We start from the raw sequence: 27,102 nt of genomic DNA on the forward strand, positions 1-27,102 counted from the left end.
ATATGTATCGTACGATATGTATCGCATATTGTACGATATTGACAACTACCCAACCAAGTACAAATGAGGGAAACTAAAATCTCTTATATCCTCCCACTTTTCATTCCCTCTTATATTTTCTATTCTGCCACTTTTCCATCTCCCCAGACAAACGGGCTCCAAAGCAAAACTAAAATTTCTTATATCCCTCCACTTTTTAATAAGCTTTATATTTTCTATCCTACTCTCACTTTTCTATCCCCCAATCAAACTAACCCTTAGGGCTTGTTTGGTTGGAGGAAAAATAGAAGGGATAGAAAATAGAGTAGAGAAAATAACTTTTGGAGTTGTTTGATAAAGGTGGATAATAGGAGTGATTTTGATGGAGCCCATGTATTTTCTCCCCCAGCCCACAAAAAAGAAACCTCTCCAAATTGGAGAGAAAAAACTACTGAAATCTTGGTTGTTGGGTTTAGTCGATTGCTTTTACAAAACTAAGCCTTAATTAATAACTCTCGCCTACCACATCCAACCAATTCTTTATCACTTTCAACCAACCAAGTACCACACATCTCTACTATTTTAAGTATTTTCTTCTCTTTTTTCACCCTCCCAACCAAATACACTGAGAGAAAATTAAAATAATTTCTATCCCCCACTTTTCCATCCCCTCCCATTTTTCTTTCTTTCCACTTTTCTGCCACTCAAACTAAAAGAACCCTTAAGTTCTCATAAAAAAATATCCATATATTTTTTTGGTTGTGTTGGAAGTTAATTAGAATCTTGTCTCAATGATTATTTGTATCAATAAAAGAAATTTATAAATGAAAAAGCATATATATATTTTGTGCCATGTTTCATATAAATTAATTTACTCATACTAGGTTTATGACAATAGTGTTTATAATATATATATATATATATATATATATATATATTTTTTTTTTTTTGATAATTCGTTAGTTCTAACGGGATTAAAAAGGAGGGGAGATTTGAACCTTACATGCCTTACAAACTGTCGAGGTAGGTTTTGCAACAAGGGCCAAGATTGTAGAATGAACCCAAATCCCCCCTTGGGTTTGTTAAATTCGTCTATTATTGAAAGTCAAGCCCAAAATTTGCAATACGTAGTACACAAAGGCTAATGGTGCTTTGTGGAATGAGAAACCAAAACAAACAAAAACATAAGAAAGTGTAGAAATATATATAAGTCCGAAATCTAAACCCACAGTCAACGAGAGGGGGAAATTTAAAAGAGGTCTCGAGTAAGAAAGGGAGAGTTCCCCTGTACTAGTATTTCCACCCTCAAGCTTTCGAATCGTCCCAACACTTGGTGGCTAATTGAGCTTTTATATCAAAGTTTTGGGTTTGTAGGGAAATCTTGTGGGCTAGTGATGAATATTTATACCAAGTTTTAGGGGATGCTTATGACTAGTTTTTAGTTGGGAGGAAGGCTTTGGACCTTTCAGGTGCTATTTCTATGATTTGGTGTATTTTGTTTTATGCTTAGGAGAGGGTTTGGTTGCTTTTTATATGATTTTGGAAACAAAGTTGCTTCCTCTACATGGTTACTATTTCTGGTCTTTGCAGGCCCTTGGAAAACTACATTTGGGTGGTTGAGTGAGCTAGGCTATTTAACTTTTTAGAGTTAGTCATGCTTTGGTGTGGAGAATGTAGCTAGGTCGAAAATTAGGGGCACAATCAGCTAGAGCATGGAGCTAATTCTGGGGTGGAAATTTCGGGTACTTGACTTACTTCATGGGCCCTAAGTGCCCCCAACGTCCCTAGCTTGCTTTATGGCATGTATGAACAAGGCTCATGTAAAGGGTCCGATAGGAACTAACCCAAACCTACCAAACCATTCTTACTCAATTTCCTAGCTGTTTGCATGGGCTTGAGACATGTAAAAAAGCAAAATACAACTGATAAGATACATTGATCAGATCCACTAAGCAATTAAGCTTAGCTGTTTTGTTGAACCATAAAATTTTTCGTGAAAATAACTATTAACATTAGCCCCCCTTGCACGAGTGGCGCTTGCGGTATGTGTGTAAGTTTTATAGAATTTTTCGTGAGCTCTAAATAATTGTTGGATCATAGTATGGGCCCGCATGTGCTAACATCATGACCTATTAAATCTTCATATATTGCACGGACTATTACATTGCCTATGCATTTTTCTTATATTCTTCTTTTTCATCTTTTGTTGTTACTACCGCCATTATTATTGTCTTATACACATACATATATTTGTCTCACTCTCTCTTTTATTTTTTATTTTTTTTGGTCCACATCTTTTCCTTTTCTTCTTTTTGTCTTTACTCTACTTCTTTTCTTTAAATAAAAGGCATGTCAAAGTCAAACCCTCATAAAAGAGGGGTCTCCCACACCATTTGTTTGTACCTACCAAGGTTAGGTTGATATTAGAAAGAGAAACACAGACTTCTCACTTCCTTGTCTTTATTCATTTCTCTTTTCCGTTGAACTGTGTCTCCACTTTGCTGTGTTGGACACTCCCATTCAATTTTCCATCACCATGACTAACTAGTGAGGAAAGAAGAAGATTAAGAAGGAAGGAGGATAAGAGAGAGAGTGAAGAGGCCGACCCTTTCCACGGTTTGAATTTTTTTTTCTCCTTCTACCAAACGATTAAAAGCCAAATGGGTTGAAAACGGTCACGCTCCAAAGGCAGCAGTAAGAGTTCGAAATGATCACAAACCAAGGATAATGGTGGTTCTTCGCTGTCGTTTGGTGGGTCAGCGGTTGACGATTTTTCGTTGAGATCGCTTTGCGATCCATGGGTCACGACAACCTTGCCTTTCCCATTCATGTTGCTACTTGATCCCATGACACCGAATGAGGAAAAATGGAAATTGGTTCTAACATTGTGGATTTAGATGAGTTTAATCTTCTGCCACCGAATGGCGTGATAGAGCTCTGACTTCGTCGCCAAGAGGTACTCCCCATTCCTATCATTTTTAGTATGGAATGCGGTCACTTTATTGATTGGGACCGTCGGGTCTATAAGGAATTGCAAGAAGTCGAGTTTGTGAATTTATTGATGCGGTCTCAAATTTATAGTAGTGCGTTGGTGGCCCACAATCTGAACATGAAAAAGATACTGCTAGGTTGCAACGTTTAGTTTTGTAGATGAAACCCAACAACCCACACATTCTTTTTCACTTAGGGTGAGGCTATTGTCACTTTACAGGATGTAGAAAAATTTTTACTATTTCTATTGGTGGATTGCAAGCAGCCATGGCCAATCGTGTTAGTCGAAGGAAGTGAGGATATCATTGAACAATTGTACAAGGGTTATGGTGGCTGTGATGCTCCTCCATGTAATAAACATTCTTGATTTGTTGCATGGGTACGATATTTTGAATACTTTGAGGGAACCCTTGTCCGCCGCGCTACTTTTATGGTTTATTGGTTAAGTCGCTATGTGTTAACTGAGTCACCCCTTGATAACATAAAAGCATACTTATTTCCTTTAGCTATACTATTGGCTTGTGACGAATCTCTTGTGGTGGGTGCCATGTGTTTGAGTAACTTGTATAACCATTTGGATACTCTTCATACTTCCGAAATGGAGGGATCACTGTATTATGTCATGGTAACCCATTTGAACTTAGCACTACTGCAAGTTTGGGTGTGGGAATGTGCTCTCCCTTTTGTAGCATACTCTCGTTCCATCACAGTTGTTCGCAAGCGCTATCTACCAAGTCCTAAGAACAACTAGCTTGATTTTTTATAAAAATTCCATGAAGCTCCTCTCATCATTCTTAAGTGGATAGGAGTTAAATCTCCTTCTCTATCTTGGGTCAAGTTAATAGATAGGGAGGCTGACTTTATTTGGCGTCCATATGTTTACATTGTCGATGGTATTTTGTTAGCATCATTGGATGAAGATGTTGAATGTGATATGAGTGCATTTAGTTCTCTGTTGGCTCGTACTCCACTTTGGTTATTTCATTGTGGTCGCTCAAGTTCTTGGGCACAATACAACCCACATAGAGTTAGACGCCATTTTAGGCATGACTAGGGTGTGCCGAGTGAGAACCTAATGGTCCTTGATTATGAGCATTCTGTGACTCCATTCGTCTTGTAAACTAGGTGTTTTCATTTAAACAAGACACCTTCGCTAGCAATGGTTCCTGACAGCTCGAGAGTTGAGGTTCTTACCCATAGGGCTTGTCAATATTGGAATGAAATAGTCATTAGGTTCAATGATTACATAGCGGTTGGTGGGAATGAATGCATTTTTCCTTCCCCTCCTTTGGTACCTATTAATAGGTCACATTATACAAAATTTAGTTGTGGCTTGATTGCATATTTTACGAAAGAGAAAATAGGTTTTGTGGCTTGGCATGATAAGGTAGGACCTTGGGTGGCATACGTAGTTGAAGTTCCTGAATCTTGGAAAAAAGATGAGCCCATAGCTAAAGTTCACGTCCCTGTTTCGTTAGTGTATGGTGAGACCTTGAATGCTAAGCCCCCAGTCAAGAGGAAAAGACCAGAAACTTCTGTTATCGCCTTTGTCCTTCCCCCTCTTTTACCTAAAAAATTCCACTCCTCAGTAGCTGTGGATCAAGGGTTTTATCACGCACAGTGTTGACCTTTCGTGCCATGAAGGATGATGCTCTTGCTCCCCTAACTTATGTTCTCACAATGCACGCCATGCTTGGACTTGAGGTTTCTGACATCTAGGTTCGCCCCTTTTCTTTTCTTTTTCATTATTATTATTATTATTATTTTTTTTTTTATTGACACTCAACTGCACTAAAATTACCTCCCTTCCTTCCCCCTTTTTTTCTTTTTAAGGCTCCTTCTTCTCCTGTGGTCGCTGAAGGAAGAATGAACATTCTAGATTCGTTTGAAGATGACTTGTCAGATGATTGTGAGAATGTTGCAATACTTGTTACTGCTATCTCTCCCTTCATTGCCATAGAGCAAAGGTCTTCAGTGGACACCTGCAGTGAGATGCCCTCAATGAGTTATTTCCTCCGCTTGTTTCCATTCCACTCCCTTTTTTTTTTTTTTTTTTTTTTTTTTTTTTAACAAAAAGGGATCGCCACCCTCATATTTTAAGACACTTCATTTACTGAGGAAAGTTGCGATGACACAAGTGAAAGTTCAGTTGGAACCACAGTGAGATTCATAATAAAACTTCCCTTCCCACTCCTTCATGTCTTCTTAAATTTTTTTTTTTTTTTTTATAGCTTTATGCTTCTGCCTTATTGAACCTACCATGTGACTTCTACGTGTTGGGGAATTTGGATGTAAGTGAGTGCATCGACGTTGTTAGGGATGTGACTAATACGGAACTTGTGATCACGGAAACCTTAGTGAGTGTTTTAATGCCTCAAGAGGCGTGCACATTCCTATATATATATATATATATATATATGTATATGTATGTATGTATGTAAGTTTGTTTTTTTTTTTAGCTCATACATACATTTTGATCGATCTTCATGCCGTTTACCTACAAGTTTAGGTTACCCTTGGAATGGACATTGAGACACTAGTTGATGCCACCATCGTACCAGAATCCCAAGTTAAGCCCATGCCCACATATCCTGACTCCCTAATTCTCAATTCCATTGGTGAAAATATTGAAGCTTTCTTGGACAAGTTCGAACAAGACAGAAATAATAAGCGTGAGGCTTCCTATTTTTACCACTTCGTAGGCCCAAGCACTCTCATCCATAGGTTCTCAGTCCCTTCAGAAAGCATTTCATTGTTGGAACATCTACGAACCAGACATAATGATTTCATCGTGTAGCTGACAGTTGGTTCAGTTGTCAAGAACCCTTTATTAAGGATCTTGGTTGCATTGCTTATAAATATGTAAGAAACTCAGATGACTGCCTTGACTAAAAAGCAATTGTTTGAGTGGAGGGATGCTGTGAGAGACTTACATAAGGCTAGTTTAAAAGTTTCCTTTGTTCTCTGCTATCTTCAAGATATTACCACATCATGGTTTTGTAGAGACATGAAGACTCGATTGGCATTTGTTTTAGGTCGGATATTCGAATTGGAAGCAGAGCTTGCAATACTGAAGTCAAAGATGATCCAGTTGCAAAGAGGTGCTCCAAATATCGTCCTCTTGGATAACAATGCCATTCACAGCTTGCTTTGAACTTCCTTTGTTCCCTTATTATATGTATTTTATTTTTGACGACATAGATGTATCTTGTAGGGAAAATGCCTGGACATTGTTTGGCTCTTATGTATGGAGATGCCCCATGTCATCTTTTGTTTTAGGTTGTACATGTACTGGACAACCTTTTTTGGTTCTGTATTTGGTATTTCACCCAGATTGACCTGTCATGGTTAATGCAATCCAAATTTTGTATCAAAACATATAATGTGCAAAACATATTATCAAACGCGTTTTCGCACTTAGCTTTGAAAGGTTGTTCATGCTTTATGGGTGTGTATGCAGCTATTTTAACACTCGATTTTAAATGGTTTTGTACCTTCCCTTGAGTCACGTGCATGCTTGGACTGTGAGATCATATATGTTGGCAGGTTATGTATTGCTATTGCTATTTAAAAGCAAGCCATGATTGGTTGGGTAGTTAGCTTATCCTCGTTCCACCCTTCGAGGAAACGTCCATAAGTATGGTGTTTGACTATTGCGACCTTTAAAGGATAATTTGGGTCTTCTCATACCCTTATTATCTGTGTGCATTATTTTCGTGTTTTATCTGTGAGTATAATTTGCAGTATAATTTACGTCCACAGATAGTGGCTCATATACCGTGACGTTTGGCTCGCCATTTGGTAGTTGGCTCCCCTATATAGTGTGCAAGGCCACCATGCTGCCGTTTTCTGGTATCCACATGTGTGGATCGTATTTCTATGCGTCGCAGATCATGCCAGTTTGCCATTGTGTAGGAGGATGACTTTGTTTTCCTATATTTGTAGTTAGATAGTACACCTTCCATCCTTAATTATGGTGGGTTGTGGCACAACCTATATCCTTACACTCAGCAACTCTATTAGAGTATTAACCAACCATCGCTTAATAAATGTGTTGTGTGTTAGTTTGTAGTGTCAGAGTGTGTGACACGAGCTTTCACTCATAATCCTACTTGCTATTTTGCAAGGCTTTGGGTATTAACACGCGTCATCACGCTCTTTTTTTTCTTTTTTCCGGTTAGTACCCTTACTACTTTGTAAGGCGTACCTTCGAGTAAATATCAAACTCACTCTTGCAAATGAGGGTTTTGTCATAGAATTACTTCATTGACTTTCTTACCACTTTGTAAGGCTTGTCGTTGAAAGGGTACCCATCTGACTTTCCGTACCTTCTTAAGAGCATATTGGTTTTGCATGTAGGGGTCTTGCCTTGATAGTGTTTTATGGGCTTTCTTATGGCTTCGTAAGGTTTTTCGTTTGAACAAAATGATTCATGCACCCCAGAGGCATATGCATATATCTATCTATCTATCTATCTATATATATATATATATATATATATAATTTCTTTTAGAAAAAGGAAGAAAGCAAAACAAGAATGTAAGAATGCCATATTTTTTTTGTGAAAAAGTGGGCATTCTCATTAATTCGTTATGCTCATGCATCATGTCCCTATAAAGAAAGTGCAAGATAACAAACTAAAATGCAAATCACATGGTGAATGACGTCCAACCACAAAAGTGAGATGGTGTTCCTTGCCTTAAAGGAAATAGAAAAAGACACACGCCACGTAATACCTATGTTTTCAAAATAGATTGAAAGCATGATAAAGCTTAAGCCACTTGCCATTGCTGGGATTTGTCATGGCAGACTTGTCCATGCTACAAAGGTAATAAAATACCCACTTCCATGAGCTTTTTTAACAATGTATGGGCCTTCCCAATATGGCGCAAACTTGGAAGGGGCTGCTATGTTCCTTCTTACATAATCAGCTACTCTAAGAACGAGTTGGCCTTCCACAAAGATTCTTTCATGCACATTTTGCTCATACATGTTGTTCATTCGCTGTTGGTATCACCGCACCCTCTCAATGCGATGTCACGTGTTTCATCCATAGTTTCTAAGTCCACTATTCGTGCCTTAGTGCATCTGTTTCAAGTTCTTGGCCCTGCAACGTTCGAGCTGTTGGCACCATTAACTCCACTGATAAGATGGTCTTGGTTCCATATACCAAAGAAAATGGCGAAAAGCCAGTTTCCATTTTGGTGGAGCTTCTCTGAGCCCAAAGTGTGTCAAGAAGATGCGTATTCCAACCTCCAATATAGCCAAACACCATGTTGCTAAGAATTCCTAACAAGACCCTATTGGTTGCTTCCGCTTGTCCATTCCCTTGAAGGTAATAAGGGGTAGACCTTTGATGCTTGATTTGTAATACTCGATGATTGCTCGAACATCTTTGTTTATGAACGGAGTACCATTGTCGCTCACAATTTTTTATGGAATTCCAAAATAGTAGAGGATGTGTTCTTTGGTGAAATTGGTCTTAGCCGTTCCTATTTCTCTCTTGAGTGGAATAGTTTCCACCCACTTAGTAAAATATTCAGTGGCGACAAGGATCCAAATGTAACCATTTAATGGCAGATGGACGGGGCTGATAAGATCAAACTCCCAGGTGTGGAAAGGCCATGGTGTGCTCATGTTTTGTAAGCTTATATGATGGGTATGGATGAGATTTGCATGCGTTTGACAGGGGTGGCAACATTTAATGAACTCAGTGGTGTCCTTCTTCATTGAAGGCCAATAATGCCCTATTGATAAAAGTCGTTTGTGGAGTTTCTTTCCTCCTTGATGCTCTCCACACTCACTACCATGCACTTCTCTCATTACAGCTTGCGATTCTGCGAGGCTCAGACATCTCAGTAGCTCACCATTGTATCCTTTACGAAACCAGATCCCTCATTTAGCAAAGTAGCGCTCGACCAGCTTCTTGAGATAAAAAGCTACTTTCTTATTAGTAGGTAAGACTCCTTCCAAGATGAATTCCAAAAATGGAGTTCTCCAATCAATAGTCTAGAAGATAGTGTATGACTCTACCTTATTGAACACATGTTGGCATTTTGGACAATGACTTTGCATTTCGTTTGCTTAGGTTTTCATAATTGGCCAAAAATAACTCAAGTGTTGGAGGCGTCAATAGATGGGGATTTCATTCTCGGCGCAGCAAGTCCTCTCATGGACCTCACTTAACCTCTTCGTTGCTTCTTCCAAGTTTACACACCTTGCCAACATTCCTCCAAGTAGCCTCTATAAAGCTCGCCAGCAACAAGCGTATAGTTTTGGAGCTGTTTAGCATCAATTTCTAGCCTCGATTCCAATAAGGCATTTCTCAAAGCTGTTCACCAATCTTCAGCTCTTGTGGTCCTTTTTTTAAACTCTTTTGCAAGAGTTGCGTAATGGGGATGCTTCTTTTGAGAATGGTGACTTTAGTACTTTCCCCTTCGAACATGATCTTGGACCCGAGTGTGGCTAAGGCATTGGCATTGTGGTTGTCCAATCTTCGCATGTGTTCTATGGTCAGCTCATTGAAGTGGTCCTCCAATCTCCGAGCCATCACTTGATACGGGGCCAATGAGGGTTCTTTGAGAGAAAAATCACCCCTCGCTTGATTCACTACAAGATTTGAGTCTCCTCGCATCTTGAGCCTCTTAATTCCCATTTCTCACGCTATTACTAGGCCGGTAAGATATGCTTTGTATTCCGTTGCATTATTAGAACAAAGGAAATCCAACTTGAAAGACATGGATAGGGTTTCGTCTTCCTCCTTGGCTAAGACAATACCAGCTCCTCCACTAGTGGAAATGGAAGATCCGTCAAATGTTATCTCCCATAAACATCTATTCACTTCTAGGCACACCACCTCTGCGACTTCTCTAAGCACTTCATTCGTGATTTTTGAGATGTCTTCTCCAGAGAATTGGGCTAAAAGCTCCATTATTGCTTGACCCTTAACTGCCCTTGGTATTATGGACATGATATTCAAAGAATTGGAGTAACCACTGAGCTAGCCTACCCGAGAGAATGAGCCTTTGCAAGAGCGTCCTTATCGAGTTGGACTTTGTCATTAGGTGCACCATGTGGGCTAAGAGATAATGTCGCAATTTTTGCATCGCATATATCAAAGATATACAAGTGTGTTTAGCTCTTGGATAATGAGTTTTTGCGTCTCTAAGAGCTCTACTCATGTAGTATATGGGCTGTTCAGTACCATCTTTACCAACCTGTGAGATTAGAGCTCCAACAGCCTTATCATTCAAGGCAAGATATAGTTGTTATGGTATGCTCAGTGTTGGCACCTTAACAGCGGGTAGGCTGGTCATCATCTCTTGTAATTTGTGAAAAGCTAGCTGGTGCTCATTGGTTCATTGAAATTTCACGTCTTTCTTCAATAATGGAGTAAATGGAGTGATTGTCGCTGCTAGCCCTAGTAGGAACATTCGAATGTAAGAGAGCTTCCCTATGAAAGACTCTTCAATTCTTTGACTAATGTTGAGGGTTTCATCGTGACTATGGCTTTCACTTTCAATGGGTCCACATCAATTCCTCTTTGATACACAAGGAATTCTAGGAATTTTCCAGCTGTCACTAAAAATGGACACTTCAAAGGATTCATGCCCAGCTTATAACGACGACACCTCTCAAAAACTTTCTTGAGGGTTTCCACATGACTCTCTCTAGTTTTTACTTTATGACTACATCATCAACATAGTCCTCAAATTCCCAATGCATTATGTCGTGGAAGATAGTGGTCTTAGCTCTTTGATACGTGGCACCCACATTTTTAAGCCCAAATGGCATCATGGTATAGTAGAAATTCCTGATAGGAGTACAAAACGTAGTCTTTGTTGCGTCTCTTGGTGCCATTTTGATTTGATAGTAGCCGCTAAAACCATCCATGAAGGAGAACATCTCATGATCCACGGCTGAGTCAATAAGCAAGTCCATATTAGGGAGATGAAACTCGTCTTTTGGGAAAATCTTGTTCAAGTCTTAAAAGTCGACATAACATCTTATTTTTACATTCCTTTTCTTTATGGGAACTATGTTTGAGAGCCACTACGGGTGTTTAATAGGCTTGATAAATCCTGCTAACAACTTCTTAACTTCTTGAACTATTTGAACTTCGACATTGGGATGAAAAATCTTTCTTGGCTGCACCACTAGTTTAACCCCTGGTTCAATGTTAAGAGCATGAGCCACCATTCTAGGATCTAGAAACTGCATTTCTTCGTACTACCATGTGAACACATTACGATACTCTTTTAGCAAAGAAACTAATTCATTTTTCTTCGATGGCGTGAGCAAGAGATTGATGGAGATAGGAAGCTATATATTATGATCATCATTGAAATTGATAGTTTCAAGCTCATTATTGGCTAGTGACAACTTAGGCGTTGTTAACACTTCCTACGATACCGTTTCTTTTTAAGTTGGATTGGATGTTTCTTCTAACATACAACAGGAGGACGAACAACCCCTTTGTGTTGGTCTGGGGCCCTTTTGCTTAGCACATTCAAGCCCAGTGTGCCTTCATAAGCAATAACTGGTGTGACCATTAGGCAACTGAATCTTCTCACATCTTGGAATGTCGTGGGTCTCCTTTTCGCTCTTTGCAGTTCTCCCTTTTTTCAAGGAGATCTTGCAAGTCCACTTCAGACCCTCCTTTAATATCCTTCTAACTAGGCAAAGGGGTGCCTATGGGCTTTGCAATCGTGTCCTCCCCACTTATGGTCAATTGGTCATAGAAGGTCGTTTCTAGATAATGAGCCTTCTATTGATCGAAGGGAGTGTGATTGTCTGGGATACGAATTGGTTTTTCGTGTAAGCATACCTTCACTCATTAATGGTAGGTAGACGATACAAGCTTGTGCTTATGTAGCCATAGCCTTTCTAATAACACATGGTAGGACACAAAAGAATCGAGGACGTGGAACTTGGTGAGCTCAATGAATGGTCTGACTTTTAGTACTAGCTGAATGTGTCAAATGGTATGTTTGCATCCTCCTCTGGATCCGGTAATCTCCATTGTCAATCCTTGTATTTTTCTTTGGGAAATACCCATTGCGACAAAAGTACGTAATGGTACAACATTAAGGGATGAGCCGGTGTCCACAAGGGCTCTCCTCACATGAACTTTATTTATCATTGTTGAGACATACATCAACCTCTTGTGATCAGGGTATTGGACTTCCATGTCCTTATCGGTAAAGTTAACCACATTGGTTGTCTCTAGAAAGGCTTGACTTGCATGAGCTTCTACTGTAAAACAATGGGATCCAGATGAGGATGCAATGCCAACTATGGCTTTTGTTGCTGCTGTTCTAGCCTCGGGAGTTAGTCCCAATTGGTTGAATAGTGAACGAAGCGTGGGACTCCTTTGTAGCGTCTTAATGGAATGCACTAGATTTCGTTGGTACCATCCAATCGAATCTAATTCAATTGTTGGAGTTAGCATAGCAGACATCATGGGATCTTCCTCCTCGTCGCTAGCATGTTTAACCACGACGACTATCCCTTTTCCCCTGTCATGTTGAGGTAGAGGATAAGTACACCTTGAGTGCCACGGCCTATTTTGAGAGTGTCATCTGCCAATTTCTCATTAAACATCCTTTGTATGTAGTGACATTCAGTAGTTGGGTGATGAACATATATGTGGTAGCGACAGAAGCGTGAATGTTTCTTGTCTTCCTTAGTTGGCTCTCTATCAATCTTGTATAGTTTTATCATTCCGTTTGCAATCCATCGATCAAGGATGACACTCAACTTCTCTGATGTGCAAGATATGACTTGATCGATCTAGCTGGGATTGTGATGTACCATGAATAAGCCTTGTCAAAGAGCGACTTGGAAAACTCGCAAAGGCATAACTCTTAATCACCAGCGTGTGGGCCCATAGTATCTACGAACTTGCTTACATGCTCAAGAGCATTTCCTTGTCATCCATCGTAGATTGAGAATGTGGGAACTTCATAATTTTGAGAGTATGGTTTGTGCAACAACTCAGACAGATAGGGAGGTTGACGAACGAATTGCCTTGGCACCTTGGAGATTTTCACTTGTTCCCTCTCAATGAACTTTGCTACGTCAGCATGTGACATAATGAGGATCATTATCAGCATCAAGAACCCTGTTAGCTTTCTCTTGTTGAGTCTTTTTGCCCTTGTTAGCCACCTTTTTTTTTCATTTTGATCCTTTTTAGGTACGAGCTCCTCTCGCCGTGGATTCTCCTTATTATGAGCCTTGTTGGATTCTTTAATGCACTGAATAGCCTAAGTGAGGTTGGTCAGTTTTGCTACATGCTTTGCATCATTTCAAATAATTCCTTCATTCACAGAGGGGCTTGTTCAACCTCCCTATCAAGACGTACTTCCCTTAAAGAAGAAGCATCAGTAACTGCTCTTTGAGATGGAGCGATAGTGTAGGAGGTACGTTGGTTTTTTGACTTGGGAGGCTTGATTTCTCCTTCCTTAGCTGCTTGACTCCCCAGTGAAGTCGCCAAAATGTCGAGGTAGGTTTTGCGACAAGGGCCGAGATTGTAGAATGAGCCTAAAACCCCCCTTGGGTTTGTTAAATTTGTCCGTTATTGGAAAGTCAAGCCCAAAATTTGCAATGCGTAGTATGCAAAGGCTAATGGTGCTTTGTGGAAAGAGAAACCAAAACAAATAGAAACACAAGAAAGTGCAGAAATATATATAAGTTTAAAATCTTAACCCACAGTTGGCGAGGGGGGGAAATTAAGAGAGGTCTTGAGTAAGAAAGGGAGAGTTCCTCTGTACCAGTATTTCCACCCTTAGAATTCCAAATCGTCCCAACACTTGGTAGCTGATCAGGCTTTTATATCAAAGTTTTGGGTTTGTAGGGAAATGTTTTGCTTATCTTGTGGGTTGGTGATGAATATTTATACCAAGTTTTAGGGGATGCTTGTGACTAGTTTTTAGATGGGTGGAAGGCTTTGGACCTTTCAAGTGCTATTCCTATGATTTGGTGTATTCTGTTTGATGCTTAGGAGAGGGTTTGGTTACTTTTTACATGATTTTGAAACAAAGTTGCTTCCTCTACGTGGCTACTATTTCTGATCTTTGCAGGCCCTTGGAAAACACATTTGGGTGGCTGAGTGGGCTAGGCTATTCAGCTTTTTAGAGTTAGTTATGCTTTGGTGTGGAAAATGGAGCTGGGTCGAAAATTAGGGCACAGTTAGCCAGAGCATGGAGCCAATCTTGGGGTGAAAATTTCAGGTACTGGACCTCCTTCATGGGCCCTAAGTGCCCCTAGCATCTCTAGCCTGCTTTATGGCACATATGGATTGGGCTCACGTAAAGGGTCCGATAGGAACTAACCCAAACCCATCGAACCATTCTCACTCATTTTCCCAATTGTTTGCATGGGCTTGGGCCATGCAACAAAGCAAAATACAATTGATAAGATACATTGATCGGATCCGCTAAGCAATTGAGCTTAGTTGTTTTGTCGAACCGTAAAATTTGTCGCAAAAATGACCATTAACAAAAACACTAGGTGATGTCAATTAGTTGAACTACAAACCATCTTGATGTTTTTATTGTTACAATAAACTCGTAATCCCCTAGCTTATCTCGATACCCCAAATGGGGTGGACATTACTCATCTTGATGTTTCAGATTTCTTTTAGAATTTAACCACTATGAGTTTTACATCATTCCTTGTAAATAGCCTTATAGTTCAACTGAAACATCCTAATATTTCCAACAAAAAAGGCCAAAGTTCAAATCCCTCAATTATAAATATTGAATTATTAAAAAAGAAAATTTCCTATCTCTGTCGAGTTTGAAACAGTGAGCTTTTAGTTCATTCCAAAACCATCCCATTTTCTTTATGAAAAAAAGTGCCATCCCATCCAAGATTCCAAAGTAGTGAGTGCATAAAATGATACGTAGGGTACAAAACAAGTTTGAAGGTGATGTAAAGCTTGATTAGCAAGTAGATAAAAGGGAGAAAGAGGTCAACTGAGAGGAAAACAAAGAACGCTAATAAACTAATTATTATTATTATTTCAAATAAAATTCTGCTCATACGTATGCCATAACAATTGTAATGTTGGCAACAAAAGTTTACTCATTGAAAAAAATAATATTTGAAAAACAATCAATCAAAAAACGTGATAATGGCTAGAACCAAGATCACTACTATGCTGTCTTTTAATTTCCTCCAATATTCTCATCATAGTCTGACTCCGATGACTCTAGCATCTCATCTGACTCTGTTTGGGTTTCCATCATTGAAAACCTGTAAGCTTCCTCTTCTTTCTCTACATTTTTAATTTTGCATGCTACACATCTCCCAATCTGACCAAAAATAAAAAAACAAAATGCACAAGCATGGTGTTAGTTCTAAAGTAGTAATTTAAAACTTATATTTATAAAGAAGTAAAAAGTAGGTCTAAAATAGAGAAATATGGTTCTTACCTTTTCCATCATGCTATTACTAAGTTCATCAGCTGGAATTACACTTGGATGGAGCCTGTATTCTTCAATTCTCCAATGGCTAATTTCCCCATTTGGTGCTCGTCCCCAAAAGAAATTCCAAATTGTCTTGAACCCAACAATGTTATTGCCATGAATAACTTCTTCCTCTTCACCATTTGTCTCCCAATAACCATTCTTAGTGGTTCGAATTGATAGCATTTCATTTGGATTGATCTCAGTGAAATAAAATGCTTCGTCTTCGCATATATACTTGGATTGACCTTCCAGTCACACAAACAAATGGCAATTTGAATTTAGAATCGGCTTGTTCTATATATATATATATATATATATATATATATAAAACAGAACAATACAATCGCAATAAATTAATCTTCCAATTACAAAATGATAGTATTTCCAAGATAATTAGTATGAGCATATATGAAAAATATTGAATGGGTTTTGAAATTTCTCTTTGTTCAAGACAAATCCAATCGATCCAATTCAAAGTAGTAATGCTCTAAATTGTTATAAGTTTCTAAAATAAAAAAAATTGGACAGAGGAGCAATGAAGATGTACAAGAAACATGAAGAGACATTTGTATTCGAAGTTCAAACTAATAAGCAATAACACTTCACTAAGTAATTCTATCAAACACATCCCAAGCTTGTTTTGGTCAATTTCAATACCTTAGAGTGAAGCATGTAAAACCTTAAAAAAGTAGGTCAAAATTAAGCAAATAATAAAAAAATCAATTTTTTGAAAATAACAATACAATAACATTCTTTCACAACATATAATATATAATAAAAATTATATCCTACGTATTGCAATGTGTATTCCTTTTTTTTTTCTTTTTATAATTTTAAGTTTTAAAATTTTCCTGTGCAAAAAACTATAAATATAATAAAATTATTAATATAATGTGCTCTAAATAAATACTATTGTTAAAGTTTTAGTAAATTTAAAACTATTATTAATTTGTTAAAATTTTATAAATTTTCACTATTTATCCATATCTTCTGTTTCATTATATCTTATGTATAAAAGTTTTTATAAACAATAAAAATTCCAGTAAAAAACGTTCTATTATTTCAAATGATTTTAATTTTAAATGATTTTAATCATTTATCATATTTTTTTAGTTTTAATAATAGAGGTTAGCACTATGTAAGTATTTTATTCTAAAATATTTAGATAGGAAAAGTACTTTCTTTAGTCAAAATGCATCCAACAAGACCAAAGTCAGACACTTCACCGTGGGAATGAATAGCCATCTCATAACTTAAAATCATATATTAGGATTAGACTATTAGTAACTACTATATATATATGTATGTGTGCGTTTTTGTGTCATACAATATAGATTAAAGAATGAAAAAAGTGTTTTTTTTTTTTAATTTTTTATTTTATTATTTTTTTTCTCAAAAAGAAAAGGCTAAAAGAATGTGCAAAATAGATGTAACAATTTTTTTTGGAGTTTTAGGCTAGGGAGCACGGGTGCTGTGTGTTGTATTGTTAATTGCACCCATGCACAAATTGTCAAATAAAAGATCTAAGACCCAAATTCCACCCACACCAAAAATCAATTTGGTGTTTTGGCTTAACGATGAAGAGGCATTATCTTGGAACCAATGCTATAGATTGAAGTTCTATATCATCTGTAAAGATCTTAGAAAAAGAAAAAGAAAATTCAAAAAATTCCACAATGTAAGTTAACATACCTTTTGGCACTTGATCAGCATCAAGTTGGAACAAATATTTGATGTATTTAATATGATTGAGAGGGAGTTGACGGCTCAGTATCCAATTACACAAGAACAATTTAACAAATTGGGCTGGAGAGGGACTGAACCTATACCCAATTGGCAAAAAATCTGGATCTGGGTTGGAGGAAGAAGAAGAGTCTTTCATGTTGTTCAACAATGCCATGAAGAACACAACACAAACTAGAATACTCAACTCTCTAATGACTGCACTGCTTACTGCCTCAGTGTTTTGGGGGTGGTTTAAGACCTTTTTTTAGAGAAGTTGTTACAAGTTCTTTATATTCATTCCAGGGTCAGAATATATATAGGTCTACAATTCAGCAAAAATAATGGCTTTCCTATTCGGACTCAATTTCCTTCCATTTGAACGATAAATTTTTATTCCTTTTCGTACTCGGAAAACAACGTTTGACTTTCTAACTCTTAAATAATAATACATAAAATTAGTGACGGTTTGTTATTCTCTACGGCCTCTAGAATATTATTTAGCATTAATTTAAAAATATACTAAATTATTATAAAATAAAACAACCCTCACAATTCCACTTCAACCCCAGACAGCCCCTATTCCTCTTGTCCCAAAGTCCCACTTAACTTATGGGTATTGTGGGTGGATTGGTTAAGATCTTCTGCTCTTCACTGAACCATAGAATATTGAATTTGATACCAACTTCTGCAAAAATTGGCTGGTGCAAAATTACACGGGTGTAATGTGAAAAATTTTAAATCTGAGATTTCAATTTTTTTGTTTCGTTTTGTTTTGATTTGTTTTGATTTTTTTTTTCAGGTTCCTTCTCAGGTGATTTTTCTAAATTAAGTTCTAATTTTCCAATAAATTTCTGCCGATTCTGAATTTCTAATGATATCATTCAATCTGCCACCTTATCTAAGCCTACAGTTTTACCAGTCCACAAATTAAATTCATATACAAACTGAAGCACAATTATTCTTATGATAATCACCCATTTTGGTTATAGAATTAATTATTCTTGAGAAGTTCTGAGAAATTTGGTATGTTACAGACACTACACTTCAAATTATCTTGAGTTTCTTCGGTTTATGAATCTTTGTTTCATGGTTGAAAACGTTGTTGTTGTTTTCCTATTATAGGATGGTTTTTGCTTTGAATGTCATTGGAGTAATCCCAGATGAACTATGGACTTTGAATTTCTTGTTCAATCTGTATGGTTTCTTCTTTATATGTTTGTTTACTTGCTAGTTACTGCTACTTTATAATTTATATAAGAAGACGTAGTACTTTATGCCTTACTGTTACAGATGTCAATCTAATTTTTATGCATGGTTTTATGCCTAGCTTTGGGATGGCTCTTCGCAAGCGGAATTGTTTCATCATTGGAACCAAATTAGGGTATTTTTGTTGGAACAAATGGTATTTAACCACTCTATTTATTTAATTATTTTGGTTGGTAGAGGAATTCTGATGATGGGTTTTTTTTTTTTGGTGATAAAAAGGAGATATTTGGATGACCAGTTTGAAGTTTGAACAATTCGGGAATTGTAAGGTAACACCAGCTCGGAAATAATGTTGAGGTTGTGTCTATTTCTAAAGCTCTCTGAGTATTTGTTATTTATGTGGTTGATTTTAACAAAAGTTTGTTTATTGATTAATTTTTTGTTTGTGGATAAAAGGAAATACTTCACTAATAGGTTAAATGTTAACTAATTTCTTTTTCACTTGTGTAGTGAACAGAAAATTGTGGATTTTTTAAACAGGTAGAGGCTTATTTTCATTAGTTCAAGTGTAGTAGTGCCAGACTGCCAGGTATTAACTAGCTTTATCCCTTTTTCATTGCTACTTCTTGCTGCTTCATATTGGTAATATGGTTCCAGGAAGAATCTGAAACTGGACATAAAAACATGGGTTTGTATCTATTGATTCTACTCTAAGTAAACTTTGAGATTTCAGTTTTAAGTTTTAAATTTTTTTTAAAAAGTTTTTTTTATTCACTTTGGTTTTTCTTATACAGTCAAACTGAGATGGGTGAAAGGAAAAAAACAAAAAAAAATTTCTTATGGATTTTATGAGATGTATACATGTTGATTGTTGATTGTGATGAATAGAACTGAGAAGGAAAAAAGACACTATTTAGGAGCCATTGAGAGTAGGGAAGAAGCCTAAAATTTGCTTCTAATGCTGCTGCATTTGGGTTAATCAAAAGTTATGTAGACATGTGCATGCATTTATATGTGCTGTGTTTCTTTTGGAGATTTTACATTTTTGAGTTACTTAAGTAAACAATATATGGGTTTTTTTTTTTTTTTTTGGTTCTGTGTATGCGTCTTTTAATGTGCTATGTGTTCCCATTTTTGGTATTATTCAGTTTTGAGAGATGGGTGTAAAATTGTGTTTATGAAACCGCAATACAAAGTGCACTGTATTAAACAAAATCATTGCAGGTATGTTAGCTTTCAAGAATGATTGTTTTGGTATTTTATCTTTAATTCTTACTTATCAAATTGATACTAGAGTATCTAAATGAAGGATTTACACTTGATCCACTGGGATCAAATTCCAACATGCAAGTGATTCTGCTACTAATAAAAGGCCGGACAGTTTGTAAAATGCATTTGATTCTTTTTACCCAATTTTGTAGTCTAACTTGCAAATAATTCTAATTGAAAAGCTTCACAGTTTGTAACTTAATTTGGATCCTATTGTTTTTAGTAGCTTTCTCGTGAATTATATAAGTTTGCGACTAGTAAATAATATAATAATAAAAAAGTGACCTTTTTGTTTTCCTGCTTCTAGAATTTTATTGTTGTATTCATTTGAATAAGCCTACTTTTATTCAGAACAGGAAGTGCATGTATAACTTTCTAGGCAATGTAAAGAAAAGTTTAATATAACATGATTTTTTTTTCACTAAATATAAAATTTTATAATTATGGTAATTATATTAATAATAGGCATTTATTATGAGTATGTTTGTATATGGAATTATATATTCTACAATTCAAAGAAAAAAATAAAAAAGTAAAACTTAGGCACACTTCCTTAGTTCCAATATATTAGGTTCTCCAATTAAATTAACAACTTGATTACATTGACCAATGTAAAACAAATAGTGTTATCTTTTCCAATAACTATTAAATCAATCCAGCTATTTGTTTGGTTTTAATTGTGAAACCTATATAGTTGCACATAGGAAATTGTACCTAAGTTTTATCTAAATATAATTATGTTTATATTCATAATTATGTTTCTTTCTTGGGTACGATGTTGAACAAAAGGATGTTATGATCCCATTGCCCATCAATCCAATTCTTGATTTATTTCCTAAGATTTTGTCCACCAACTCCTTTATGTGGAGCCAGCTGCTCTCACCTTCATCGTTGTCCTTTATCTCTAACCAGGCTACAGATCCTTCCTGCAATCTTGTTAGTGAGCCTTATTGCTCTTATTGGGTAAGTACTCTTCCATTTCATCTTTGTGACTTTCATTGCTCTTTTGCCCTTGCATGTCTTCTTTCATTGCTTTTCTGCCCTTGCATGTCTTCATGAATCTTGCACTTTCAACGAGGCTTCTTATAACCCATTATGGCAGTAAGCTATGAACGAAGAGTTGGACGCACTGCATAAAACATAGACTTGGGACTTGGTTGATCTCCCAACTGAAAAATCTACTATAAGTTCACTACAAAACACGCGGGTCTTAGGTTGTGTTTGTAAAAATGCGGCTACAGCCAGGATAAAGTTGCGTTTTTTAGCGTTTTAAACATGCGGCTATAGAATATGTCTATAGCCGCGTTTTTATGAGCAATAGCCGCATTTTTGGGGGTGGAGCTATTGCCACGTTTAAAAAATGCGGCTATAGGACCTTCTTATTTCAATTTTTTTTTTTTTAATCTTAACTATGACTGCGTTTATAAAATGCGGCTCTAGCTTGCCTAAAGCCGCGTTTTATAGACAAGGCTTTAAATTTAGTTTAAAGCCGTGTGTTTAAAACGCGGCTTTAAATTTACTCTGAAACTACGTGTTTAAAACGCGGCTTTAGTTTAGGCTAGGGATGCATTTCTCAAATATGGCTTCAAATTTTGCCTATAGTCGTAGGTTAAAAACGTGGCTTTAGGCTTTGTATAAATACTATACTACAAACATTTTCAACCCTAGCCTCTCCCATACATCAGCCTCCATCTCTCAAGCCCAATCTTGACCCTCACCCTCCAAGCCTCCATCTTTCAAGCCCTCACTCTCCATCTATTACTCTCAAGTCCTTACCCTCCATCTCCGATCTCAAGCCCTATCATTCTCAACCAAAAACGCACCCTAGCGTTTAGTCTCTCAATCCACGCCGTCATTGAGCGTTGATCAATGTGTCCCTTGTTCTTCATGCTGGCGAGCTCCGATCCATGCCACCGTTGAGCGAAAGGCCATCCCTTGATCTTCACGCCGGCGAGCTCCGTCTCACTCCCTTTCTTTGCTATCTTAGATTCTCTCTCTCGTCTTGTGCCATACCTTCTCTCTCTCTTTCTCGCACTCTAGGGTTTGAATTCTCTCACTTCTCGAATCGGCTTTCCTAAGGTTCATTACTGGTGGACGACAAGGAGGATGACGAGGAGTATGAACATAGCGATGAGGATTATGGTGGCGGCGGCGGTGGCGGTGGCAGGGACAAGAGGAAAAATGCCAAGAAGAATGGCCACGAGTTCTTCGAGCTCAAGGCGCAGGTCGATTCTGATGAAGAAAAGGAAGAGGAGGAAGGAGAGGATAGTACATTTGTTTCATTTCTCCTTTTTTAGGGTTTCTAAGTTGATTTGATTTCGTTGTGGTTGAATTCATGTTGGTTGCTTTGAGTTTGCTTTTAGGGTTTTGTGCAATTGGGGATTCGGAGTATATGGATTTATTTTGACAAATACAAATGCATTGCAAAATTTTTAAGTTAGTTGATTTGGGGTCTAGGAATCTGGATTGAGAATTTCTAGGGTTTCTAATTGCTTTGATTTGGTTTTGTTGGAATTTAAGTTTGCATTGGATTCTCTGCTGAGGTAGGAATGAAAATTTTTGTTTTTCCATTTTCCCTCATTTTCTCAGCAACCAAATAGTGATAAAAGCAACGAATAAGTAATATTCTAATAAGAACTTGGGCATGTTGTAGTCTTTATAAAGGGGGTTATTTAATTTTCAACTTTTTGGTGTTGGCAATCCTCCCTCCCCACAGATACATTATGAAATTTCTAATGCATGGTATTATATATTCTTCTGCAAATTTCTATTTGATGAAAGTTGCGTAGATTACAAATATTATGAATATCAGCTTGCTGAAGAGGAAAAGGCTCTTTCTTAGACAAGTGAATCCCAATCATCTCACAATGGTTAGTAGTTGAATCTTGACAAAATGGTTTTGGTTAAACGCAGCTAGAGTATGTCCCCTATAGCTACTTTTTATAAATGCGGCTAGAGTACGTCCTATAGCCGCGTTTCTAAAAACGTGCCATTGGTCCTGGCCTATAGCTGTGTTTGCAAAAATGCAGCCATCAGGCCTATAATCATGGGGTTTAGGCCAAGGTTGTAAATCGGCCTTAAAAAACGTGGCTATAGGCCAAATCGTCCTCTAGCCACGTTTTTATGAGCTATATTCGCATTTTAAAAACGCGGCTATAGGACTTTTTTTTTTTTTTTTTTTTTGGTAATGGTTGCAAATATGTGTACAAGATCAACAATCATTCAGATGGTACTATAGATTGCTACAAGACTCACCAGGTGGAAAAGGGATTCACTCAGGAGTATGGTTCAAGTCTCTATAACAAGTGTACGAATTGGACTCTAGGTTGATACAATCTCATTAAGTTGACACAATCTCATTAACTATTATGTTTCAAGCAAAGTCGGCTAAACTCATTCTAGGGCCAAAGGCGAAACATTTTTTATACTTTATTTTATGTGAAGAATTATTAATTTCTTCTAATATCCCAATGGTATTTCTTGTTGAACTCTTATTTGCTAAACCATTAATTTGATATTTGTGTTATTTTAACAAATTTAGCATTAACTGAATTGATTTTTTTTGGGTACTAATACCATGATGATCATGCCAAAATCATGAAACATGTTAAAATTTATTTCATACAAAATATGGCCACATTACTATTATGCATAAAGTATTTTAAATTAATTATTTTTTAAAACTTGTAAATTCTAAATGGTTTTGTTTCTATCAAATGTCTCAATTCAACTTCAAATAGCTTCATTTCAAATATTTCAAATTCGCATGAACTTCTCTCATTTTAAATATTATTGAATAATATTTATGTTTTAATATTTTTCATTTAAAAATCTATTTTTCTTACTTTTTGAGATGCAGCATCAAGCACTAATTATGTTTTTGTGTTTAAATTTAGTTAAAATTTCATTTTCAAATGATAATATCACTAATTCACTTAATATTTCTTAATACATATTCTATCTTACAAAGGATTTTATCCATTTCAATTTTGGATAACTTCTTTTTGCATATGCAAACGTAAGATGTATTGTTAGTTAATATGTTTTGAGTGATACATGCATTACTATTTTCATCTATTAATAAAATATATTTTAAAAGTTTTAATTCTAAAAATAAATCTAAATAATCAATATCATAATTAATATCATGTTGAGTTAGCTATTGTGTCTCTTGACAGTTGACACTATTGGATTTTAGGCATTGAGCATTGAATTTCAATAATGAATTTATTTGGAAAACTAAATTTTTTTTTTCAATGGGAATTAATTCTTTATTTAATTTGTATAGAGAGAGAAATGAAGAGTAAATTTTTGGTGAAAATACCATTTTGGTCCCTATATTTTAGAGTTACGGTTAATTTAGTCCTTACATTTTGGTAGCAGTTAATTTGGTTCCTGTTATTTTCAATTTGCAATCAATTTGATTTTTACCGTTAACTCACTAACGAAAAATGTCTACGTGACAAACAATTTACATTATTGGCATGACTAATATTTAAATATTAAATAAAATGTTGATGTGGCAGAATTTTAGTAGCTACATCAATGCATAGATGGCAAGAAAAATCCACATCAGTTTGAAAAAAAATTATTTTCTTTTCTTTACCAATTTTGTTCCTATCTTTATTATTATTATTTTTCATTTAATTTTATTACAATTTCTTTTAGCCAAGCACCCATTCGCACCACCAATCTTTGACAACAAGTCCTCCATAGCGCCTAAAAATCTCCTCCATCACAGATCTAGGAAACTTATGTGAGAGATAGAGAGCAGGAGCCTTGCGTTTAGAGAGAATTAGAATAAGTGATAAAGGGTTAGATTTACGTTTGATTGTGAGGATTGAGGGTTTATTTGAGGATAGGGGAAGAGATAGAAGCCACTGGCGGTGGTGAGATCCATAGATTAGCGGACAAAGAGAGGCGGATGCTTGTGCTATGGTGGCGGCGGTGGCGATGGTAGCGACGACAATGACCGTTGTTGGGAGGCCGGTGCTCCTATCTCTCGTATTCTTTGTTGCCGTCATCGCTTGATCTGCAAAATGGGTTTCGATCTTCGAAATGAATACATGGATAATGGATTTGATTGAAATGTGTTTCAATTTTGAGTTCTCTTGTTGTGTATTCTGTTGTAGATGTAGTGATTTTGGGGTACATGGATCATCTGACCATCTTCTTGATCTGTAAGCATATTTTGATTATTGAGATTACTAGAAAGTGAAGATTGGGTTTCAAAATGTTGCTTCAACTCTTGGAATTAAAGGTGGTTCAATTCTAGTGCAGTGATCTAAATGGTAAATGGAGGCACCCTCCCATTCCTGTTTAGAATTGGTAAGAGGTGTCACTGTCATCAGAGGAAATGTTCTTTTATAATTCATTTCCAGAACAAAAGGATTTTACCCAGGTGTTGTAACTAGACATAGCCTCTCATGGTGACCCGTTTCCAAAAAAATGAATGAATAGTTTCTAAACAATGAATGGATAAAGAAATTGTAATAAAATTAAAAGAAAAAAAAAATAAAGATAGGAACAAAATTGGTAATGAAAAGAAAATTGTTTTTAAAAAGCTGATATGGATTTTTCTTGCCATCTAAGCACTGATGTGGCCACTAAAATTCTGCCACATTAGCATTTTATTTAATATTTAAATATTAGACATGCTAACAACGCAAATTATTTGTCACGTAAACATTTTTTGTTAGAGAGTTAACGGTAAGGACCAAATTGATTGTAAGTTGAAAATAATAGGGACTAAATTGATTGCTATCAAAATGTAGAGACTAAATTGACTGTGACTCCAAAATGTAAGAAGCAAAATAGTGTTTTCGCCTAAATTTTTTGAAAACTTGAAATTTTTTACTTTTTTTAATCTACTAGAAACATAGTAACGTATAAATTCTATTGTTATAGTTTTGGTAAATTTAAAACTACTAATTTGTTAAAGTTTTATAATTTTTAAAAAATTGCTCATGTTGTTTGTGTTTGTGCTTCTTAGGTTTTGGCTTCAACCCACATTAGATACTTACATGACATATGTTCATAGTGAGTATTGCCAAACTTTGTGCACAAATTGCGCCAAATAAGAGATCTGAATTTCAAATTTTGCCACACCATATTAACTATAGTCATTTGTTGCAACTAAATGTTAAATTTTATTTGAAACTAGTCTTATGCATAGCACGTGCAAACATGAAGAAAACACATTAATTTTTTGACTTCCGTATTAGAGTTTAATTTGAGATTGCAGCCATTTGTTGTAGAAAGAAGATAACATTTTATCTAAATTAAACTATACTAACAATTAATAGGATATATAGCTGTTCCAAAAATATTAATAGGATATATAGAATTTCAGTTAATATTGAATTATTAATTTCTAGTTATGTTTTTTTTTGGGTACGATGTTGAACAAAAGGATGTTATGATCCCATTGCCAAACGCCTTAGGATCAATAGTCATGGTGTTCTTGGAACGCAAGATGTTTCATTCCTTATCTAATTTCACGGATTAGACTTCCACCACTCCTCAAGTTGGTCCAATTCCTGATTTGTCTCTCAGTTCTTTACCTCTACTCAGGCTACATATCCTTCCCGCAGTCCTGTTAGTGAGCTCATTGCTCTTATTGGGTAAGTACTCTTTCATTTCATCTTTGTGACTTTCATTGCTTTTTTGCCCTTACATGTCTTCATGAATCTAACCCATTATGGCAGCAAGCTATGAAAGAAGAGTTGGATGCAAAGCAATAAAATAGAGACTTGGGATTTGGTTAATCTCCCAACTTGGAAAATCTACCATAAGTTGCAAATATGTGTACAAGATCAACAACTATAGATCACTACAAGACTTTCCTGGTGGAAAAGGGATTTGCTTAGAGTATGGGATTGACTATGAGGAGACATTTGTCTCGGTTACTCATCTTTCCTCTGTCAGAACACTCATTGCGGTTTCTTCCTCTTGCTTATTGCTGTTTCATATGAAAGTGGAAGTGAAGAACACCTTTCCTTAATTGATAACTCTTAGAGGAAGGCTACATGCAACTCCCTCCAAAATTTATGGATACAAGTAAGCTCCACAAGCTTGGTTTGCCAAGTTTAGCTCTACTAGCTCCCAACATAGTTTATCAACTAGTTTCTATGACTCAACTCTATTCTTTTGTTGTTGAGTTCGTGGTATCACCAATCTCTTGTTATGTGTCGACAATATCTAAATATAAAAAGAGCCAATGCTCTAAAGAAATAGTAAAAAGTTAACAGTGTTTTTGGTTTGTTCAATTTGCATTGTTTTACTGGCAGCTTCTTTCTTCTTCTTCTTTTTTTGATGAATACGTTAAGCTACAGTAACTTTGCTATGATTTATTCAATTTTTGCACTATACAATATAATCATCAAATTAGCACAATATTTTTATAATTGTTGAGGTGTTCTTATAGGTCAAAATAAAATAATAAAATATCATCCTAGAA

At 36.3% G+C, this 27,102-nt stretch overlaps 1 protein-coding gene and 2 long non-coding RNA genes across 3 annotated transcripts; 2 read left to right on the forward strand and 1 right to left on the reverse strand.

Annotated features, from left to right (window-relative positions):
• Window positions 1-15,140: 15,140 nt before the first annotated feature.
• LOC126719455 (NAC transcription factor 29-like) lies at window positions 15,141-17,343 on the reverse strand. The gene is made up of 3 exons (XM_050422003.1): window positions 17,136-17,343; window positions 15,408-15,688; window positions 15,141-15,287 (listed from the first exon to the last, which is right to left on the reverse strand). The coding sequence occupies exons 1-3, from the start codon at window positions 17,341-17,343 to the stop codon at window positions 15,141-15,143; spliced, it is 636 nt and encodes a 211-aa protein (XP_050277960.1).
• A 403-nt stretch (window positions 17,344-17,746) lies between these two features.
• On the forward strand, window positions 17,747-20,880 carry LOC126717624 (uncharacterized). Its single transcript, XR_007652677.1, has 5 exons — window positions 17,747-17,869; window positions 17,968-18,362; window positions 18,496-18,570; window positions 18,654-18,731; window positions 18,885-20,880. It is a non-coding gene; the product is annotated as an uncharacterized LOC126717624 (long non-coding RNA).
• Window positions 20,881-21,208: 328 nt separating this feature from the next.
• Window positions 21,209-26,904, forward strand: LOC126717625 (uncharacterized). The gene is made up of 3 exons (XR_007652678.1): window positions 21,209-22,513; window positions 26,056-26,266; window positions 26,351-26,904. It is a non-coding gene; the product is annotated as an uncharacterized LOC126717625 (long non-coding RNA).
• The last annotated feature ends 198 nt before the right edge of the window (window positions 26,905-27,102 follow it).

This window comes from Quercus robur, chromosome 3 (genome assembly GCF_932294415.1).
Source record: "Quercus robur chromosome 3, dhQueRobu3.1, whole genome shotgun sequence".
Lineage (NCBI taxonomy): Eukaryota > Viridiplantae > Streptophyta > Magnoliopsida > Fagales > Fagaceae > Quercus > Quercus robur.